This window comes from Typopeltis vanoorti, chromosome 2 (assembly GCF_054136105.1).
Source record: "Typopeltis vanoorti isolate ZY-2024b chromosome 2, IOZ_Tvanoo_1.0, whole genome shotgun sequence".
NCBI lineage: Eukaryota > Metazoa > Arthropoda > Arachnida > Uropygi > Thelyphonidae > Typopeltis > Typopeltis vanoorti.
In genome coordinates this window covers 22,371,703-22,393,088 of record NC_143550.1, presented here as the reverse complement: position 1 = coordinate 22,393,088, position 21,386 = coordinate 22,371,703, and the positions used below count along the sequence as shown (strand labels likewise).

At 35.4% G+C, this 21,386-nt stretch overlaps 1 protein-coding gene across 3 annotated transcripts in view; it reads right to left on the bottom strand.

The window, feature by feature from the left end:
* The window catches only part of LOC150108870 (sphingomyelin phosphodiesterase 4), a 295,822-nt gene that overhangs the window by 44,476 nt on the left and 229,960 nt on the right, over positions 1-21,386 (bottom strand). For all 3 annotated transcript variants that reach the window (XM_090403908.1, XM_090403915.1, XM_090403923.1), the window contains 2 exons: positions 15,406-15,529; positions 215-254 (listed from right to left, as the gene is read on the bottom strand). In XM_090403908.1, the coding sequence (XP_090260034.1) occupies positions 215-254; positions 15,406-15,529 (164 nt within the window). The remainder of the gene's footprint in view (positions 1-214; positions 255-15,405; positions 15,530-21,386) is intronic.

Below are 21,386 nucleotides of genomic sequence, written 5' to 3'. Positions count from 1 at the left end.
AAAAAAAAAAAAAAAAAAAAAACAATTAATTTATATGATGATCTCAACTATCTGATATCTGAATAACTTAAGACACACCATACTGTTAAAATGCCACTACTACAATATAAATATTGAAAAATATTCAAATATTTTAAGCAGCAATAAATATATACTTCAGTTATCCTATTTGTTTATTAATGCAAATTATTCAAATTAAATGATACAAACATACCTTCAGAAATCATAGAGGCAAGATCTGGTTGAGAAAAAACCTATAACCACAAATGTTTAATATTTTTGTAACACTCATTTAAATAATAAAAAAAGTTTATAATTATAGTCAAATATTAATTAAAAAAAAAAAAATTGCATGAATGTACTTGAAATATCCAGAATTAAGAGAAGCTACAAAAAAAAAGCATAAGATGTATACAGTTGACTCTCACTAATAAAAGCATTACAGCAAATTCACTACACACACACACACACACACACACACACACACACACACACACACACACACACACACACACACACACACACACACACACTCTGCAGGAGGGATCTTCCCCCCCATTACAACCAACCCCCAAAGTTCCAGGCTGGTAGGCCCATTCTTTATGAACCTCACTTTAATCATTCGAAATCACGAAATGAAAATAAAATATTTACTATATAATCAGTCATGACATGCACATTATGCTAATTTCAGTAATGAATACTAACACGTACTAATGGTCAACAATGAGTTTGATTGTTGTAATCCTGAAAAGATAAAACTGTTGTCTCATGAAGGCAAACACATTGTTGGACATTTCAAAACAATGAAGACGTGACATAAAAACGTGAGAAATTTTGTTTCAAATTTCGGTTAAACAAATTGTCTCATGAAGGCAAACACATTGTTGGACGTTTCAAAACATGACATAAAAATGTTTCAAATTTCGGCTTATCTTTATATATATACATACATACATATATATATATATATATATATATATATATATATATATATATATATATATTTATAAACTACTGTAAAGTCCTGAAAAAATTTCTTACAAAATTAAAATTTATTTTAATGTACACAGTGCTTCTGCAAAACTGCAGGTATTTATTCTTTCAGCCATGCAGATATTAGCAATACGATAGAACATAAAAAAATTTACACCATTAGTAACTTCCTATCAACATATCCTCAGAATTAATCTGTTATTTATCATGACTAATATCATATTTATATTTGACTTCTAAAGCACTTTTTGGGCTATGCAGAAGTCCAACTCCACGTCTGAGGCATTTGCCCATGTGCAAGGCAGAAGTGGCAAGAAGTAGGGGTTTGAAGCGGCAATGCGATAGCATGAAATTTTTTTTTCTCTGCTCAATCCTGCCTCTACTTTTTTTTTTTTTTCAAGAGTTGGATGGTTACATCAACCCCAGAAAACTTTCTTGTATCTTATCAAAGTTTTCTTTTGTCTCTAATCCTGCTACCACTTTGAGAGGAGTATTCAATAGCTGGGCAGATTTTTGATGTTTATAAGGTTAACAGCTGTTCACATGTGGAGTAGTGTCTTGAGCAAAAGAGAAATCCTAGTTTAGAAGCTGAGAATGCAATGGTTGCGATGTGTTTATATCAGGGTGATTCCGAGAAGAGAAATAAAATCTTGTCTGGAAATTTGAGTGTTGTCAAAGATAATACTGGGAGAAAATGTTTTTTTTTTTTTTTTTTTGTGAGAAATAAGACAGAATGGGTTTTACTAGCATTTTAAAATTGATGAGGTTATCTGAAATCCATTGCAGGATGGCTTGGAGATCAGAACTGAGGGCAGTGGTGGTTGATGTTCTATAGGTTAAGGTGATTTGTGCTGAATAAGGTTTATCAAATGAAAGGGAGGAGTGCCATGTGCTATCATCTGCAAAACTGTGTATTGGGTTGCAGGTCAACTGAAGTAGGTCATTGATATATATATAGAAGGAAGAGGGGTTGGTGAGAAAACAGGACATTATGCAGGGGCACAGCATCCATATGTGCAATGTGTGTGACACACAGGTGCCAAAGAGGAGGAAATACTTTTAAAAAAATGTTTTTTTAAAGTGATTTTTTTTTTTTATTGGAAAGGGGGGGGGGTAGGGATGCCAACTAAAGTTTTGCACACAGGCCAGACACTACTGGCGCACCCCTGACCTTATGGAACCCTGGCATTAGTTGAATGATGAGACGATAAGGAACCATCCACCATCACACAGTGTGTCCAGACAGAAAGCTGGCAATCCAACTGCAGAAGTCCTGGGACAGACCAAATAATAGGTGTTTGTTTTGCAAATACTTGTGGCAGACCAGGTCAAAAGTTTTGGGGATATCAAGTGCAACTGCTTGAGATTCACCAAACTTCTCCACGGCATCTGTCAGAGATGGGTGATATATGTAAGTAGATCTCCTGATCAGCAGTGACAGAAACCACCAGTAGGTGGTCGTTCATTAGCTGGGTGGCTTGAAGGTAGTATAGTAGTTGGGAATTGATATGCTCCATTATTTTCGATTGGACGGAAGTGAGTGAAATAGGGTGATAGTTTGATGGCAGTGATTTGTCACCCTTCTTGGGAATGGGTTGAATATAGGCCAATTTCCTGGCTGTGTGGGATAGATATCAGTGGAATAAGAGTATATATTAGTGACATAGGATAGGAATCAGTTCTGGTGTACAAAGCCATCAAAGGTAGGAGACTTTCTTTTTGTGTCTAATTTAAACAATATTTTTCTGATCTCTTTCTAGCAAAAGGATATAGGGGGCACTATATATTGGGTGGGTGGGGGCATTTACCATGGTCAGTTATGCATGCATTGGAGGCAAAGTGTGAAGCTAGGAGATTGGCTTTTTCTGTGAGTGAAGATGTAAAAGAGCTATCTGGATATGATGGAGGAGGAATAGTGTTGAGCAAAAGTTATGACCTATCGCTTTAGCAAAAGAACAAAAGGCTCAGCTGCTGTTTGTACAGGCTGCAAGTTTCTTACTATTTGCTCTTTCAAACTGTTTTGGAAGCTTTGATAGTTTTCTTGCAGCTATTTCGGGCTTGCATATGAACACTAAAAGATGTAAGCCAGTAGTGGTTTGTTTGATTTTTTATTTGTGCAGCCTTGGCACATTTTTTGGAGAACCAGGATTTAATTAGGGGACAGCAACTCAGAGTAGTGTGGGGAATGCATGTTTCCATGCCAGTAAGAATTACTTCGGTGCATATCTTTGGGTTGGAAGACTGGAAACAGCAGTCCAACCAAGAGAATGAGGCATAGAACTCATGGAGGTTGTGCCAAATTACTCCTGTATGGGAGTGGATGTATAAGCCTTGTTGCATGGGAAAGGAGACTAGCACTACATTGTGGGTGGAATTACCTAGGGGACCCCACTAAATTGACAGTTTATTTGGAAGGATCAATGATGAGGAAGATATATTATGTGAGATTCCAAACTCTCTGGCAATATCAGTATTTCTGTGGTTTTCTTCAAGCTTTCCAATAATTCAATAATTCTTCCTTGCATGAAATCAACTAGATGTCTTTAAGACATTAGATGACATACAAGTTTGCAACTTTATTCCTTAATGAAAAGAGCTTCCTTCAAACATAATTTACCTAGTATAGCCTTTTGCCCTACCATGCTATGATAGAATGCAAACTGAGGAGGAGGGCATTCATAGCCAATCAGTTTTTCGTAGATTGTGCAAAAGGAATGATGTAGAATTTGAGGTCTCTGTTCGAAGGAAAGCAGGATTTGTATAATGCTGATGGACTGCATCTAAATGGTTTTGGTGTTAGGCGTCTAGAGAGAGAGAGAGAGCTTTGTTCACCGAGCATGCTTAAGTGCAAATTCAGGGAAACTAGTTAGGGTGGAAGCAAGTGAGTTTGTGTGAAGGCACCTATGAGGCGACTGAGTGTGAGAATGACCAAGTGAGGAATCGAGTCTCTCAAGCAAAAATATTGAATAGGGTAGTCGATTCAGAAAGTAAAGGCGAGTGTGGGAGTAAAGGGATGCTGCAGTTTCTATATACTAATGCCAGAAGTATCATGGAAAAAGAAGGGCAAGATTTTGGCATTTGATAGTGTAACCTCACCAAAAGTTATAGGCATTAGTGAGACTTGGCTAACAGCAGATGATATAGATAGAGGGATTGAATGTGAAGGGTTTATATTTTTAGGGAAGATAGGATGGGAGGGGGAGAGCAGATGAATTGCAACCAAAAAGAATAACAGAGGCGTGAGGATGGCTGTTCATTTGAAGCAATCTGGTGTGAGATTAAGGCCAGTAAGACACAATATACAGTTGGTTGTTGCTACAGGCCAGCGAGGTCCACACATGATCTGGAAGACATGTATTGCCAAATTAGTACAATGAGTACAGGTCGAGTGATTATTTATGGGGGAGTTCAGCTATGGAGATATAGACTGGAAGGAAGAAAGATCACGTGGCAGGAAGGAAATGGAAAAATTAAAATATTTCACAACCCCAGCAAATATTGCAAAAGTCAAATGCAAATGTTATATTTTTAGCATCTTACATACACATTTCACATGGCACATTATCTCATATTTTTATATAGATATATTGTTATTGCACATTTGCAGTACAAGCACATGAAACGTAAAACGATTAGTAATAAATAAAGAATTACAAACATAAAAGAAGTTTAATAACAATTTAATGTGATGGATGTGTTTCAATACTGCTACATGAAAGGTCAATATCGGGTGAAATATTCGAAACTGCAATTCTTAGATTTCTGCTATGAAATGAAATTTATATGAATAAGCATATATTTACTAATATTCATTAAGCGTCGAAATACACAGGAAGCAAAATTTGTGAACTCGCACCAATGTGTGATTTTTTTTTTCGATTAAAATATAAAAAATAACAAAAAAGAAATAAATAATAACATTTTAAATTTGTTTTCATTATTTCATGGCCCCATGGGGGCTGCAGCCCACAGTTTGGGAAGTGCTGAGCTAGAGGAAGTAGTATTAAAGTATTGAAGTAGTAGTAGTATTAAATTGTATACCTACGGTAAGGAGGCTTAATTGGGTAGGAGTTGGATGGAAGAGTAATGTCTTTAAGTATCAGCTGCATAAGAAAATGCTGTGGAAGGTATATAAAGAGAAAAGTGACCAGCAAACTCATGAACAGTACAAGACTCAGGCAAGAAAGGTGACCAGCATGGCAAGGAAGGCAAAATGAGAATAATTTAGCCAAACAGGCAAAAGGAAATCCCAAGGAGTTCTTTCATTATGTGGCAAGTAATAGGAAGAACAATCTTAATGAGCGATGATAGTCACGAGAAGACAGAAGTGGATAAAATAATGGAGTTACTGAGTGACCACTTCGCAATGATATATTCCCTAGTGAGGTTACTGCTTTAACCTTTGTGACATACACTAATGCAGGAACAGAGGTGTATGAATTGGAGGTCCTTGGGATATTGCAGAATCTCAATGTAAATACAGCTGTGGGATTAGATTGGATATCAGCTAGGGTTTTGCAAGAATGTGCAAAGGAACTGGCAATGCCTTTAACTAGTTTGTTTAGTTAAAGGCATTGCTTTTACAGTAAATTCCCTTGGAACTCTAAGAGAGAGAGTTCCAAGGGAATGGAAAGAGGACAAAATAGTTCCTTTGCATAAGGGAGGTTTTACGACAACAGCAGCAAATTTTAGACAAATCAGTATCTCAGGCGTGGTGGTAAAAGTACTAGAAAACTTGGTAAAAAAGAGAATTCGAGAATGGGTAGATAAAAATATGATACTCTATGAGGGTCAACATGGCTTTGTAAAGGGTCAGTCATGCCTTAGTAATTTACTAACTTTTCATAACATAGTAAGTAAGAGCAGAGTTGGATAAAGGAAATGCCTACAAGATGATTATGATTTTGCAAACACATTTGACAGAATACAACATGGAATTCTGTTAAGCAAATTAGAACAAATGTGGATGGATATGATACTGGTTAAGTAATAAGAGGGTGGCTGCTGGACAGATATCAAAAAGTGGTATATGGAGATAGCAGAATCTAGGCGAAAACAGGTGACTAGTGGTGTGCCGAAAGGTTCAGTGCTGGGACCATTGCTGTTTATAATTTGTACATAAACGATATAGGAAATAACCTGAAAGGAAATATTCAATTGTTTACTGATAATGGGAAATTAAGTAGAGTAATAGTTAATCAAGGTAGCGTGTTTGGGTCCTCAAACACACTACTGTATGCATAGAGGGATTCCAATGTAAGCATGCACACTAACTGATTGATATAATCACGTAATCACAAGAAAGATATTTATTTAACCAAATATTTCGGTCTGGAAATAGCAGACCATCGTCGGTGGTATTACAAGAACAGTTTAAAAAATATACAAGCTAGAATACTAACAATAGATCGTTGAAATTAGAACATGCCGCGTGATGTTATATCACTAAGTATGAAACGAAATATTTTGAAGTAGAAACATGATTGAATTTGCTATTAAAAAAAAAAAAAAAAAAAAAAAAAAAAAAATTAATGAGTAATCTTGATTAGGCTTTCCCAGATTTTTGATATAGATATGCAGTCATTACGATTCAGGTTGGGATGATGGAGCAAGGCCTCCACGCTTTATTTTGATTACGTGATTATATCATTCAGTCTTATGTCGCAAGTATCCTTAAAACAACAAATGCACACTAACTGTTCTCCTTTGAATGTAATTCCTAGTACTGTTTGTAATAACTGTATTGAGTCTTAAGATACTTAAGACAAAATATCTACATACTATTAAAATTTAATTACTGTGGTATACATGTGAATTTTTAGTTAACTTTAGTACATTTGTACCACAATGTGCTAAGGACCCTCACTCTATTTTTATCAATTTTTATATATTTTTGTAATTTTTTAAATTTAATTTTAGTCTGGAAACAATGAACCAGAGACCAAACATGGAACTTTTTCAAGCCATTTCTATCCTCCAATAAGCAGGGCTGTGGTCTCACACCAGGCAATGAAATTCATCTCTCACCTAAAGACAATTACAAACATCCATGCCCACAGCAGGATTCAAACCTATGAACCGTTGATTGAGGAGTGGGTATGTTAGCCACGCTGGCAAAACCATTTTAATATGTACTAAAGAGTTTTAGTACATATTAAAATGATTTTTTATTTTTATTTTTTTTATAAATTATACCTAATTCTTTGAGATAGCAAATTAAAGCTATTTATCCCTAATGGATATTTCGATGGAAATTGTGATACATACCACCAAAATTTAAACAGAACCCTTTTCCATCATATACATTGGAATCTTTTTATCAAGTAAATCAAAATTTGATTTACTGTGAAATCTTGAGGAAATTATAAATTTATCTAGCCTTTTTCTAGTCTAGATCACTCACAGACATCAATCCTTTCTCTCTTCTACAGATCTGGGTGTTTCCATCATCTTGTGATCTACCATACATAGGCGAGACATATTTGAAATAAGAAAAGGAACATTACAGGGAAATGAAACAGAGAATCACCTGGGCTTGCACATCTACCATGAATCACATCATTGTTTGGGAAATAGCCATTGGGACCTAATGGACAACTTCCTTTTACACTGAATCAATAGAGCCACTGCAACTATTCACTCACATGGCTCCCTCAACAGAAACTAATCATCTAAAATGACAGATGGCAATATACAAAAATTCAACTTTTTCATATCTACAAATTATAACTATATCAAGAAAAAGCTGATACACCTCATTAGTGCTAGATAAAAGTGTTACTATAGTATTCTAATGGTTTTCTGTTTTAATTTATAGTCCTTAACCTGCAAATCCTGATGAAGCAACTGGTCCTTAAGTGCAGAAAACTAAGGAATCAGTGAATTAATCTATTTCAATATATTCTTAAACATACTAAAATGCATATTAACCCCCAGAAAACTAGTTATGCATGTTCAACATTAGAAAGCATTACATCAGTCATTAAGAATTTCAAATTCTGAATTTTTATTTCAATATACAGTTAATTCTATTTTCATACGTTTATTTTTTTTTAATACACAATTTTGAAACAATATGATACATTATGATTTAATATGGTTCAAATGCTGTTTATTTAAAAAATTTCTGTTTGAATCAGTTCTGTTAAAAAGGGTATTTCCATTATAATTATCATTTCCTAGAATGGTACATGGGTTGCTTAAGGGTCAAAGCTGTATAACTGAGAGGAGACTTCCACATAACCTTTAAAGGAATGCAGAGAACTGACTTTAAAGACTTTAAAGGAATGCAGATAAAGAACTGACCGGGGCTTCTGAACCTAATATCCAATCCTCATCTTCTCATAGTGCACCCAGTTGGGCATCTACCTGGATACTGAACGAACGAGGATGGGCTGGCAATTTGGAATTTAGCCAACCAAATTGTATTCTTATTGGTTAAAACAAAATAAAAAATGATGGTACAACATGACAAAATTTCGTGCCGGCTGGGGCATCGCCCGGTTAAACAAGGACCCCGTTGTTTTTGCCAGGGAACCAGGGCAAACAGCGAAAAGTCAGCTACTGGAACAAATCTGAAAACACACTCCAATTCAACATCACCAGATTTAAAGATCGGTACTATCAACATAAAAAGCCTGAATGGCAAAGAAATGGAGCTAGCTGAAGAATTAGATAAGTACCAGATCACCATAATAGAGGTGATTGAAACAAAAAGGACAAAAACCGGTGAGATCTTTCTGAGCAATAAATACAAATTGTTATATTCAGGCAATGACAATCAAGGAAAAGAAGGAGTAGCCATAGCATTCAACACAAAATATGAGGCTAATCTTCTTGAATGGCAGGAAGTCTCAAGTAGAGTAATGTGGGCAAATATGAGAATGGGGAACTGGACAATGAGAGTTATTTGTGCCTATGGTCCCACAGAGGGTTCTATTAAGGTAGAAATGGAGGAATATTATTGAGGCTTTAGAAAATGCAACTGACAATGAAAAAGGAAAAGTTGGTTCTTGTTGGGGTTCTAAATAGCAGAGTAGGAAATGATTGTCAGACATACAAAAATATTTTGGGAAAATTTGGAGAAAAGAGCAAAGCTAATAATAATGGCAAATACCTGTTGGATTTCTGCTCAGGACAAGGACTGGTTATTACTAACACCATGTTCCAACATAAAAATGTGCACAAATTCACATGGAGAGAAGAGGCAAGGAATAAGAAAAATCTCATTGACTATGTTATTGTTGATAGTGATGTTTACTCCCTGGTGCAGGACACCAGAATGTACAGAGGATTTGAAATTGGAAGTGATCACTATTCAGTCTTGAGCAGTAAAAAATTGAATTTCATATCGAAAAGAATAACATGTAAGAAAGTTTTAAAGCGAATAAAAGTTGAGCAGCTCTCAGATGTGAACTGTAGACCAAAATACACCAAGATTATTGAAGAAAAAATGAAAAAGATTGAGAACAGGAACCAAACCTTGGAGATTCAGTGGCAAGCCTTGAAGAAAACCCTGATTAATAAAGCTAGAGAGGCATGTGGTGAAGTTGTCTGCAAGGATAGATAAATTAGAACTCCATGGTGGGCACAGGAAGAGGCAGTGAAGGAAAAGAAGAAATCATATCAAAAGTTCTTGTCAATTAAGTCAGCTTGTGCTCTTAGAGAATACAGAGACAAACGTAAGAAAGCTAAACATTGTGTAAAACTAGCTAAACAAAAGTCATGAGAGGACTTTGGCAAGAACATAGAAAATAAATATCAAGAAGGTGGTAAGATATTCTGGAAGTTGTTGAAGAAGCTTAGGAATGGAGGAAAGAGTGCAGTAAAAGGAGTTAGAGATCATAAAGGTGACATGAAATCGGGAGAAAAAGATATCCTTGAAGTATGGAGTAATCACTTTGACAAACTGCTAAATGAAACAAGCAGTGATGACAGCACAGTGGTAAAAAAACACTGACCAGGCATGCAGTCAGGAATATATATCCATACTTGAAGTAGAAAAAGCTATCAAAGGCTTGAAATGTGGAAAGGCAGCAGGAGTGGATGATATTCGACCAGAAATGCCTGGACAGATGGACGAATTCCCGATGATTGGAGAAGAGCTCTCATAGTACCATATATAAAAAGGGAAATAAAACGAAATGCAAGAATTACAGAGGTATTTCACTACTGAGTGTTCCTGGTAAGATACTTGAGAAACAGTTGAGAAGAATTGTGGAAGAAAAGCTTGGTGACAAGCTGGATTAAGGTCAAATAGAGGCTGTGAGGATCAGATCTTCACTTTACAACAAATAGTGGAGAAATCATGGGAATATAACAAAGATCTGTATTTAAGTTTTGTCAATTTGGAAAAGGCATATGACAAGGTGCCAAGAGAAAAGCTATTGAATACACTACAGTTATATGGTGTCAATGGAACTGGAACATTATATCAAGCAATACTTGGTCTTTGAGTTGTAAGTCAGCAGTTAGAATTGAAGGAAGTACATTATCCCCTCTGTTATTCATTATCTATATGAATCACATTATGAAGGAAAGTGGTATTAAACATAATATCAAAATTGGAGATGTTAATGTCAGCTCTTTTCTTTATGCAGACAATGTTATACTTCAAAATAAATCTGCTACAAGTCTGCAAGATTCACTGAGTAAATTGAATAACTGTTGTAATAGATATGGTATGAAGGTCAGCAACAAAAAGACAAAGACAACGAAAATAGGCAGAATCATTGAAAATGCCAACTGTGTTGTGAAACGAGAACGTGTGGAACAAGTAAACATTTCAGCTACTTAGGCATGATTTTTAGTGAAGATGGTAAATTAAATATGGAAATAGACAACAGAATCAACAAAGCTGGTATGGCAGAAAGTCAACTGAATAAATTCATATGGAATAAGAGAGAAATTAGTCAGAACACTAAATTAGCTGTATACTAGACAGTGTTCAAACCTGTTTTAACTTATGGATCTGAGTCAGAAGTAAAACACTTGACCAAAGACTAGAGACCGCAGATATGAGAGTCCTGAGAAAGATCAGAGGCATGAACAGATGGCATCAATGGCAATATCATATTAAAAACAAGGATATTAGGAAAGAACTTGACATTGTCGGCATCCAGGAATGCATTAGCAGAGCTAATCTCAGGTGGTATGGTCACTTAAGCTAGAATGGGTGGGGAAAGATTAGCAAAACAAGTGTTCTCTGCCAGGTTGGCAGGAAAATGACCCAGAGGAAGACCATGATATAGGTGGATTGATACGGTACAAATTTCCTTAGACAATAGAAATATAAGATCTGATAATATTGGAGTCTTGACAAGTAACAGACTGATTTGGAAGAAAATTGTAGATAGGAAGTTAGTAGTGATGTAAATTTTTCATGTAGTACTATCATATCCTGTGCACCCCTTGAGGGTACATGGCAGGAATTTGATGATGATTAGAATGGTACATATAAACTTGAATTTTTGGGACCCCCCCCCAATGTTTTAAATATCAGGGATTATTCTATGCTACGAATATAGACAAATGTGGGGAAAAAAAAAAAAAAATCGATTTGTGTAATTCTGATTCCCCGAAGTGAAGCCAACAGATGATTCACTTGCTGTTGGTTTCTGGAAGCAGAAGGATGCTATGTGCTGATTCTTCGAAGTCAAGTTGGTCCGTTATGGGAGGTCCACCTACATAAAGCTGCTTGGAAGGAGGTAAGTTGTTTGCTAAACAATCATTTCTTGTTTACAATTCAAAACATTTACACGTCTTGCATTTTGTATGTGAAGGTTTGTTTGTGCAATAGAGTTAGTGCAAGTATGTATTAAATGTTGGAGTTTGTGTGCATAATATCAAATTAGTAAAATGAATAGTGATTATTTTCATACATTTTCATAACATTACCCTATTAATCATGATGTCAAATAATTCAGTTAGAAGAAGAAAAGCTATTTCTTTAGAAACTAAGATCAAAATTTTAGATCATTTAGCAGCTGGAGAAGGTTCAACATCCTTAGGGAAATATTTTGGATTGAACGAAGCTACCATCAGAACAATTATGAAAAATGAAGAGGTCATTAGAAAATCTGTTCTTTATGGAACAAAATTAGGCGCCCCGTCGTCATTGTATACGAGACATTTATAAAATGTGAAGATGGAGAAGGCCCTAGTGACGTGGATAGAAGATTGCTTACAAAAAGGAATACCTTTAGACGTAAATGTCACTGAACCGAAAGCATTACGGTTGTACAAACAGATTCAGGAAAAGGAGCCAATAACATCAAACAACAACTGATTTTTCTTCAAATAAAGGTTGGCTGGCAAAATTTCTCAAAAGATATGCGCTTCACAATGTAAAAATAAAAGGAGAATCCACAATTGCAGATGAGCCAGCAGCTAGGGAATTTCTTTCAGAACTGTTTAAAAGTATTGAAAATGGTGGCTACACTCCTGATCAAGTTTGGAAAGCAGATGAGACCAGCCTTTTTTTTGGAAAAAAATGCCAAATTGAACTTATATAGCAAAATCACAAAAACGTGTTCATGACTTTAAAGCAGCTAAGGATCGTGTGATTATTTTGCAGCAATGCTTCAGGAGATCGTATATTAAAACCATTACTCATTAATCTATCCCTAAGACCATGTACAATGAAAGGTGTGGATTTTAACACGTTACCAGTGCACTGGAAGACACACTAGTCATCCGCCAGCCTATTGGAACCTTTGTTTTCTCAGTTTATAGAAAACCCACCCATACAGGCAGATACATTCATCAACAACCCCCCCCCTCACAACAATATGGAGTTGTTAAGACACTATACAACAGGGCTAAACTAATCTTTCAAATGACAATGCCCTAACCAATGAACTACATCACATTCTCAACACTTTCTCAGACAATGACTACCCCCCCCCCCAAAATATTGAAACCAGTAAACCACAACCCCCTCACCCCCCTCACAACAAGGATTACTCTAAATCTATCATCATTCCCTAGATCTGAGGCACCTCAGAAAAAATTACAAAAATCCTAAAAAAACGTGACTTGACCTCTTGTTACAGACCATATAAAAAATTGGCATCCCTTATCTGCTCCACTAAAGACCAACCACTCCCCCCTAGACCTACCTGGTGTATACCAGGTCCCTTGCAGCTGTAAGTTGTCCTACTTTGGCCAAACAGGCAGGACAGTGAATATCAGAACACAAGGACAACATCCAGTTGCACCAGTACAGCCATTCTGGTCTTGCAGACCATGCTCTGGATACACGCCACAGAATACAGTGGAAGAAAGCCACAATAGTACACCGTAGCAAGTTTAAATTTGAAAGTTGGAATCAGGATGACTGAGGATTCATGGAATCAGCCTCAGCCCTAAGAAACATGCCAAATCTCAACAAATTTGGTTGCATGAGACTGCCCCAAATTTGGGAGGCTTACATCAGGAGACCTTCAGCCCAACAGCCAAGAATACCTACATAGCCCACTAGGGGGGACACCAGCACTTTTAGGGAAACCATAGCTTCCTCGCTTCATTTCTCATTTACTGTGTTTAGTGCCTGCGTCATTATTGTAAATTCCTTTGAAGATGGCAATGTGACGTTGCCGAAATATTGGAAATATATTAAAGTTTAATTTAATGTATATTCTATTGTATGTTGTAATTTCCTTAAGTTAGTAAGCAGTGCACTGGAAGGCAAACAAAAAAGGTTGGGTTACAAAAGAAATTTTTAATTAATGGTTCCATCACTGTTTTGTTCCAGAAGTTAAACGCTATTTGATAAAAAAATCTGGACTTTAGATTAGCACATGCTGTTGGCAGAGAAGGATTTGATGATTTTTTGTCTGCAGATAATAGAAGATGTCCTTGAGAATCTTGATGAAAAAGAAAAAAGTGATGATAAAGAGATTCCAATCACTGTAGGAATAATTAAAGAAGGGCTTCAAATGGCTAGTAAATTGCAAAGTCATTTTCTTAGACATGATCCAAATACTGAATGAGCTGAACAATTTAAATGTGAACTGAAGTCATGTATGGTGTGATATGAAGAATTATACAAAGATCTAATCAAAACAGGATGGCAATGATTAATTACAGAGTTCATGGTAAAAAAAAAAAAATCCACCTTCAGAATTGTTGGAAATTAATGCTAATTTAGTTCCTTTTACCAAAGGAAACGTTTCGTCACTGCAGAATGAACAGGAAGGCGAAAGTGTTTCAAGTGATGGAAGTGATTTTATTCCAGTCTCACACAAAAGAATGTGACTACTGTCAGAAAGTGACGGCAAATAAAATTTAACTAATAACCATATGCGTTGTGTCTTTGAGCTTTTTCGAATTTCTCTTTTATTAGTGACACTATTTTCATTAAGAAAGATACATATGTATATACTTTAAATAAGCATTTAAAATAATAAAAAAATTCCTTAAAATTAGTTTTATTCAATGATTTTCATATATTTTGTTTGAAAATAACTTATTGTTCATATCAGGTTTTCACATCCGGAACCATTCTTCTATTTTTTCATATGCACTGTATTATTTTTATTTCAAGGTCATTTACACAGTTTTTTTCTGCAACCAATCTATCATGTAAATAGAGAATTGGGTGTATTGTGAATGCAAATGCTGTGTGTGTGATACATTCAGCATTTCTATATTTTTTCTTGAAATTTAGTTAACCCTCTCATGCATAAGGGTCTCATATGAGGACACATAAAAATGATGTCCTCAGAAGAGGACATCACTTTTAACATATACAGGACAAATTTAGCAAAATTAATGAATTCATGGTTATTTATTTATTTATTCATATGGAGTTCCCTCCCTTTTCTCCCCCATCCCTATTGGAGCGAGTTCCCATAAATATTTAACTCCCTCATGGGGAGTTAAATATTTATGGCTGTAGATTCATGTGTTCACTGGGCCGGTTTGCCTGCTTGCAGAATGAAAAATCCCAGATAAACTGGGTGGGACCCTGCTGTCCACGCCCAAGACCAGCTAACGTGGCTATGGCTGAGGAAGATCCTGAAGCTTCCTCACGTCGGCGACGGGAATCAAACCTAGGACACCCCTTCCCCAGGCATATGGTTGCAAAGCCACTAGGCTAACAGACATGAATTCATGGTAATACTGTAAGATTAAATGGTACTGTATCATCATTATAATTTTTTTTTATAAATGAATATAAAAATTCATGCGTGAGAGGGGGTTAATATTGTCAAAATTACTGAATGAATTTTTTTTATAAAAAAGTTCTCTATCTAAAATTTGCTCAGTTCTTTTTTTAACAAGAGCTTTTTTTTTTAATCAAGTAAATGATTCTTAAAAAAAATAACAGAGAATTAAAAATGTTAGGAGGATTCTAACTCTATTACATTTTAGCTATCATACTAAAAACAGAATTACCAATATTACCTTAGTTACACGAAACAACATATAGGCATTTTTTGGTGAATTTAATTCCATTCGCAGAAACCTCGGCAGAAGCTGTTGGAAAATCATGGTATAAAACAGCAGGTTCTCAGCTACAAATTTCTTCCTATTAAAAAGATCACAATGCAAGATTAGTATTTTAGGCTTATATTACAGCTGACTCTCAGTATAGCAAACTTGTGAACAAAGGAATAGTTTGTTATGTAGATATGAGACTCAGCTAAGACTTGGCAGTCAGTAAAAGAAAATGAAAACAATTCACTATGTTTGCTATATTGAGAGCCAAATATTAATCCCATTAATGAAGTACACTTAACAATTTCAGTCACACAGGGTAGATAAGTGATGTTCAGAATTTCATTTTAACAATAATATTTTATTTACACTAAAAGTGTAAGTGAAACATCATAAATAAAATACAACTGACTTTCACTATAGCATATATCATTCTAATCAGCTCACTCACTATAACAAACCACTGAAAAATCTGACTAAAGGCACAGGAAGTCCCTCTGAGTTCTCTGTATTATTCTTAATCAAAGTAACATCCATATGTTAATAAAGATAGCTAAGGAAATCAGGAATGCTGCTGATATGGTACTTGCACAATGATTTAAATAGGCTGGAATTGTGGGCATGGGAAAATGGGTGTCAGTTCAATGTCAATAAAAGCTATTCACTTCAGCGTAATTAGATATCTAATGTCCTATTATATTGGTGGAATTAGGCTAGGGATCTTGGAGTGTTAATAGATGGGAAATTGAAGTTCAGAGACCATGTGGCAAAGATTGCAAATACCACTCAACAGATAATTGCAATTCTGAGACGAATGTTCACATGTAAAGATAAGGATGTTTATTTTGGCTCTTTACAAGGTTTTGATAAGACCTCACTTGGACTATTGTGTGCAGGTCTGGTTTCCTCTGGTTTCCGTTGTGATTCTGATATATTGGAGAGAGAGTATAAAGAAGTGTTAAAAATGATATCAGGATTGTGGAATACTGATTATGAAGGCAGATTGGGAATTCGTAAACTGCAGACACTAGCAAACAGGAGAAAGGGGGGGGGGGATACGATTGAGACTTACAAACTTCTGAAAGGGTCATACAGGATTTCAATTGATGAAATGTTTCAATTTATGGAGGTGGGGAAAGGACGAGAGAGAGCATCCTTGGAAGCTGAGAATGAAGGCCACTAAGAAGGGAGTAAGAGCTAGATTTTTCTCTGGCACGGGCTAGTGGGTTTTTCGTCCCGTAAACTCAAGAAAATTGGCCGTCGAATCCACACTATTTTCATACATTAAATATATTGTTAGGGACCACCAGATGGCAGCACTTACTAGCCGTCTTCTTCACTGCGTGCCGATTAATTAGTGATAGCCTTGGACCAGCTATCTCTGATTGGCTACCAGTGGAGACTGAACTGCCCACTCAGTCTCCAAAAGTTAGATAGGGCTTAAAAACGGCCTCGGCTACTCCCTATATGGCAAACAAAAAGGCGTTAGATTATTATTTATTTTTTTTTTGATCGATATTGTCCCGATTGAGTGTTTAACACTGACAGAACAGGATGGTTTTGGAAGAAAATGCTTAGTTGAACTTACATCGCAAAGTCTGAGCAAAAATCAAGTGGGTTTAAAACAAGCAAAGATTGAGTAACGTTGTTACTTTGTAGCAATGCATCAGGAGAGTGAATGTTGAAACCCCTCCTAGTAAATCAATTTATAAGACCATGTGCCCTAAAATGCAAAGATCTAAAACAGCTGCCGGTACATTGGATGGCTAATACAAAGGCCTGGGTAACAACTGCTGTATTTACTAAATGGTTCAATAATTGCTTTGTACCAGAAGTGGAAACACATATGAAGCAAAAAGCTCTCGATTTTAAAGTTTTATTAATTGTTGACAATGCATCAAGTCACTGGCATTTAGAACATCCAAATGTACAGGTAATCTTTTTTCCACCCAATACAACAAGCATCATTCAGCCATTAGATCAAGGCATAACTGCTACTTTTAAAAAACATTACGGTAAGCACACTTCTCAATTTATATTGGATAAACGAGAAAATGAATTATTTACAGTAACTGGCGTTTGGAATTTTTATTTTTATTTTGGACTGCTTAAATCATGTTGCATCTGCTATCGCTGAAATAAGACCACAAACTTTATATAATTCAAGATGGTCTTGAACTGTGCAATAAATTGGAAAATCATTTTCTTGTTAATGACACAAATTCTGAACGAGCCTTTCAATTCCAATGTGAGATGAAGAACTGGATATCGCGAGCTGTATAAAAATTAGTGAAATCATCATCGCAAAGTTTAATCACCGATTACATTGTCAGAAGAAAAAAATCAGCACAGAACGAGGGTGAAGCGAATTCTGTTTGTGAAGAACCATTGCCTTTACCATACAGATCTGATGAGCTGACTATCTCTTCTGGTGATGAAAGTGATTTTGCACTAATTCACAAACGTTGCCGAATATTGTCTAATAGCAATAATTCTGATGGAAAAAAAAAAATCGTTACTTTTCAATAAAATGAAATGAATAAAGCTTTAAAACAAACTTAGGCATTCTTATTTTCCTCAATTTTCATAAACTTTTTTATGTGATTTTAGGTTTATTTTAATTCATTGCTTCGGTTTTATGCAGATTTAGAAAATTATGGAACATATCCCTAAGTTTTCAACGTAAGTTAAGCCTTTTTTGTGCGATTTTTTATATGCAGTTTTCTGTGGAACATATCTACTGCATAAAAAGAGACCCGACTGTATATAACAAATGACTAACATTGGGTTGAATAGGTCATAATATAGATAGTTAAACATATTAGTTTCACCACATATGCTAGTAGTATCATTAAGAGAGAGGGGTTGTGGTCTTAGTTTCTTACTTTCTTGCATTTTAGATTTTCTAGTTTTCGCATCTCTCTTTTAACTTCCCCATCAAGCCTGTCCATTATGAGTCTGTAAACAACCAAAAAACGAATGTGACAAATGATACTGACACTGGTTTAATAGATCTTAATATAGATAAGTTAAACTTTAAACTTTGAAAAAAATTTCTTGCTATCGCTTTTGTGGAGATATGCAGATGACATATTTATAATCTGGAAACACAGCGTGGCTGAGTTGCACTATTTTTTTCATCTATTAACTCCTTCCACCATAAAATTAAATTCACTTTAGATATTGAAAATGAAGGAAAATTACCTTTCCTAGATGTTCTAATTTTGAAAAAAGCAGAAGTGGTCCTCTCTCTCTTAGTGTATACCATAAGCCCACTCATACAGGTTGTTACTTACACTTCTCTTCATGGTACTACATATCTCAAAAATTAGGTATTATACATATGCTGAAAAAAAGGGTCAATCTCTATTAAGGAAATCAAGAAACACTAAAAGAATAATTACATTCTCTTCTCCAACTATTAGTGAGCAATGGATATTCTAAGAAAATGGTAAAAAGAATATTTTTTTCTACACTTTCTCCACAACAAATCCGACATTTGTTGTGGACAACCTCAGTTTCCATCCCTTATATTGGCAAACTTTCTCTCAAGATTACCAATATCCTGAAATCACATGACAGGAAAGGATAGTCACAATGGGCTTTCAAGCCCATTGTGACTATATGTGCTCTTATACATTCACCTAAGGACCACAACCTTTTCAACAAACACCACGGAGTTTACAATATTCACTGTTCTTGTGGCCTTGCTCACATAGGGCAAACATCTAGAAGTTTGGGAATTATGCAAAAAGAGCATATTGGAGACATTAATAACCACAGAGAAGACAGCTCAGGCCTGGCATTCCAATTCTCCCATCCTCACCACAATACTGAATGGGACAAGAGCTCCATGCCTTACGTAGAAACAACTTCAGTGCCCACAACATCAAAAGAGGCTACAATGGTTATCCATTCACAGGGCACTCTCAACAGAAACCAAGGAATGCTTTTGTGATATTTAGAAGTCGCTTATTAGATCTTTCAACACATGAGAGTAACTTTTCTACTAACTATCATGCATATCTGCTGAACAATGACTGACCCTTGCCAGTTTCCATTATCGGCATTTTTTTTTTTTTTTTTAAACTTTTGTGTAACAGTTCCTACAAATTCAGTTTTAGTTATGTAATGGTCCATGTATAATAACACTTATTGTACCCCCCCCCTTCTTAACCCAGAAGAAGCCACTAGCATATGTGATGAAACTAGTAGGTTTAACTATCTATGTTATGACTTGTTAAACCCTGTGTTAGTTATAATTTGTTATATTCAATTTTTGGTTGAAAAATCTAAACTCTCTTTCACTCACATACACACATTGCAATAATAATATCCATTTGTTTCTACAGACCAGTCAGTATCAACTTTATCCTCCAGACAAGTGAAAGACAGACAAATAAATTTAATTGCACTATCAGAGAGCATTGACTAGGTATCTACACAGCCAAGTCATTGTGCTGTGACAAGCCAATGAATCCACCAGATTAAGAGAAGATGAATGGATGGTTATCCTTTTTTGCATTTACATTAACTATTATGTGAGTAATTTCCTACTAATTTTGAACTTCTTTGCACAGAATGTTCCACATTTCAGTATCATATCCCAAATCTCTTACCCCATTTTCCCATTTCAAAAATTAATAAAATTGTCAAGCTAAATAACAATCCTATAGCATCCAAACGAAGCATTTCATATGTTTCAATGCACTTTGAAATTGGGTCATTTCTTAATAATTTGATTATTTCAGCACAACTTTCTTTTCCCTCTGAGCATGGTGGCATTGAGAGAAAAGCTGAAATTATTCAGAATTCTAATTATATAAAATATTATATTTTCCAAATATTAAAATTTGTTGCATATTTACAAAGTTTTTGTTGAATTGATCTGCAATGAGCAATTAAGGGAAATGAGGTTTTAGCTAGTTTTAGAATTATATCTTTCTTGTTCTGTTCTACAAAGAAAACAGGTGTGGAAAGTACACCTTCAATGAAGTTATATCTAATTAAGGATATAAACAATTAAAATTTATAATTTGTTCATAATCTTGAACAAATTTCATTAAGTTACCTAAGCATAAATTAGGCAAAATTAACAATTCTTTCTGACATTTCTTTTTCAATTAATAAACAAAACAATACTAGATTAAAGAGTTTACTCTTTGTCCAAGGTTGCTTAATAATTAATATATTAATTAGTTATTTTAATTAAAATAAACTATAATTTAATTAAATTAACTGGAGGTGAACTCAGAATAAGGCTTATAGATAGGTCTTATTTTAATGAATATTAATAAGCTTAATTATTTTTGGTAGTATTTCGCCTGACTCCTACCAGGCACGTCCCTTGGGTGGCAGATGAGGGAAACCCTAACGGGCTGCTCCGAATAAAGAATAAGGAGCAGTGGACCAAAGAATGCAGCAGAGAGGTGGCAAGCCGGCTGCATTATTTTGCCTTTAAACCCCACGAATCAGGAATCTCCACTGTGTCAAGAGAACGTTACTGCGTCAGAGGAAGCAGACGTGACTGATCCTAGATCACAGGGAGCAGTCGAGAAGTATGTTATGTGGTCAGCCAAAAGTTTCTCATCTCTTAACTTTAAATATAAGGACACTGCTAAAACCTGAGAAAACAAAACTTGCTAGGATTAAATGGGACACTGTGGGCTTGGCTGAAACCCACTGGACAGGAGAAGGAGTTATAAATCTAAATTCAGGAAAACTATTCTACTCGGGCAGAGAGGACAATATACATAGAGAAGGAGTCACCATTTCAGTGAATAATAGTCTACAAAATGCAGTCATGGCCACAGAACCACATGGCCCAAGAATCATCGCTATCAGATTAAAAGGTAAAGAGAAAAATGTTCACTTTACAATAATTCAAATCTACGCCCCCCCTGTCACATATGAAGATGAAGAAATCCATACCTTTTATGATAAAGTTG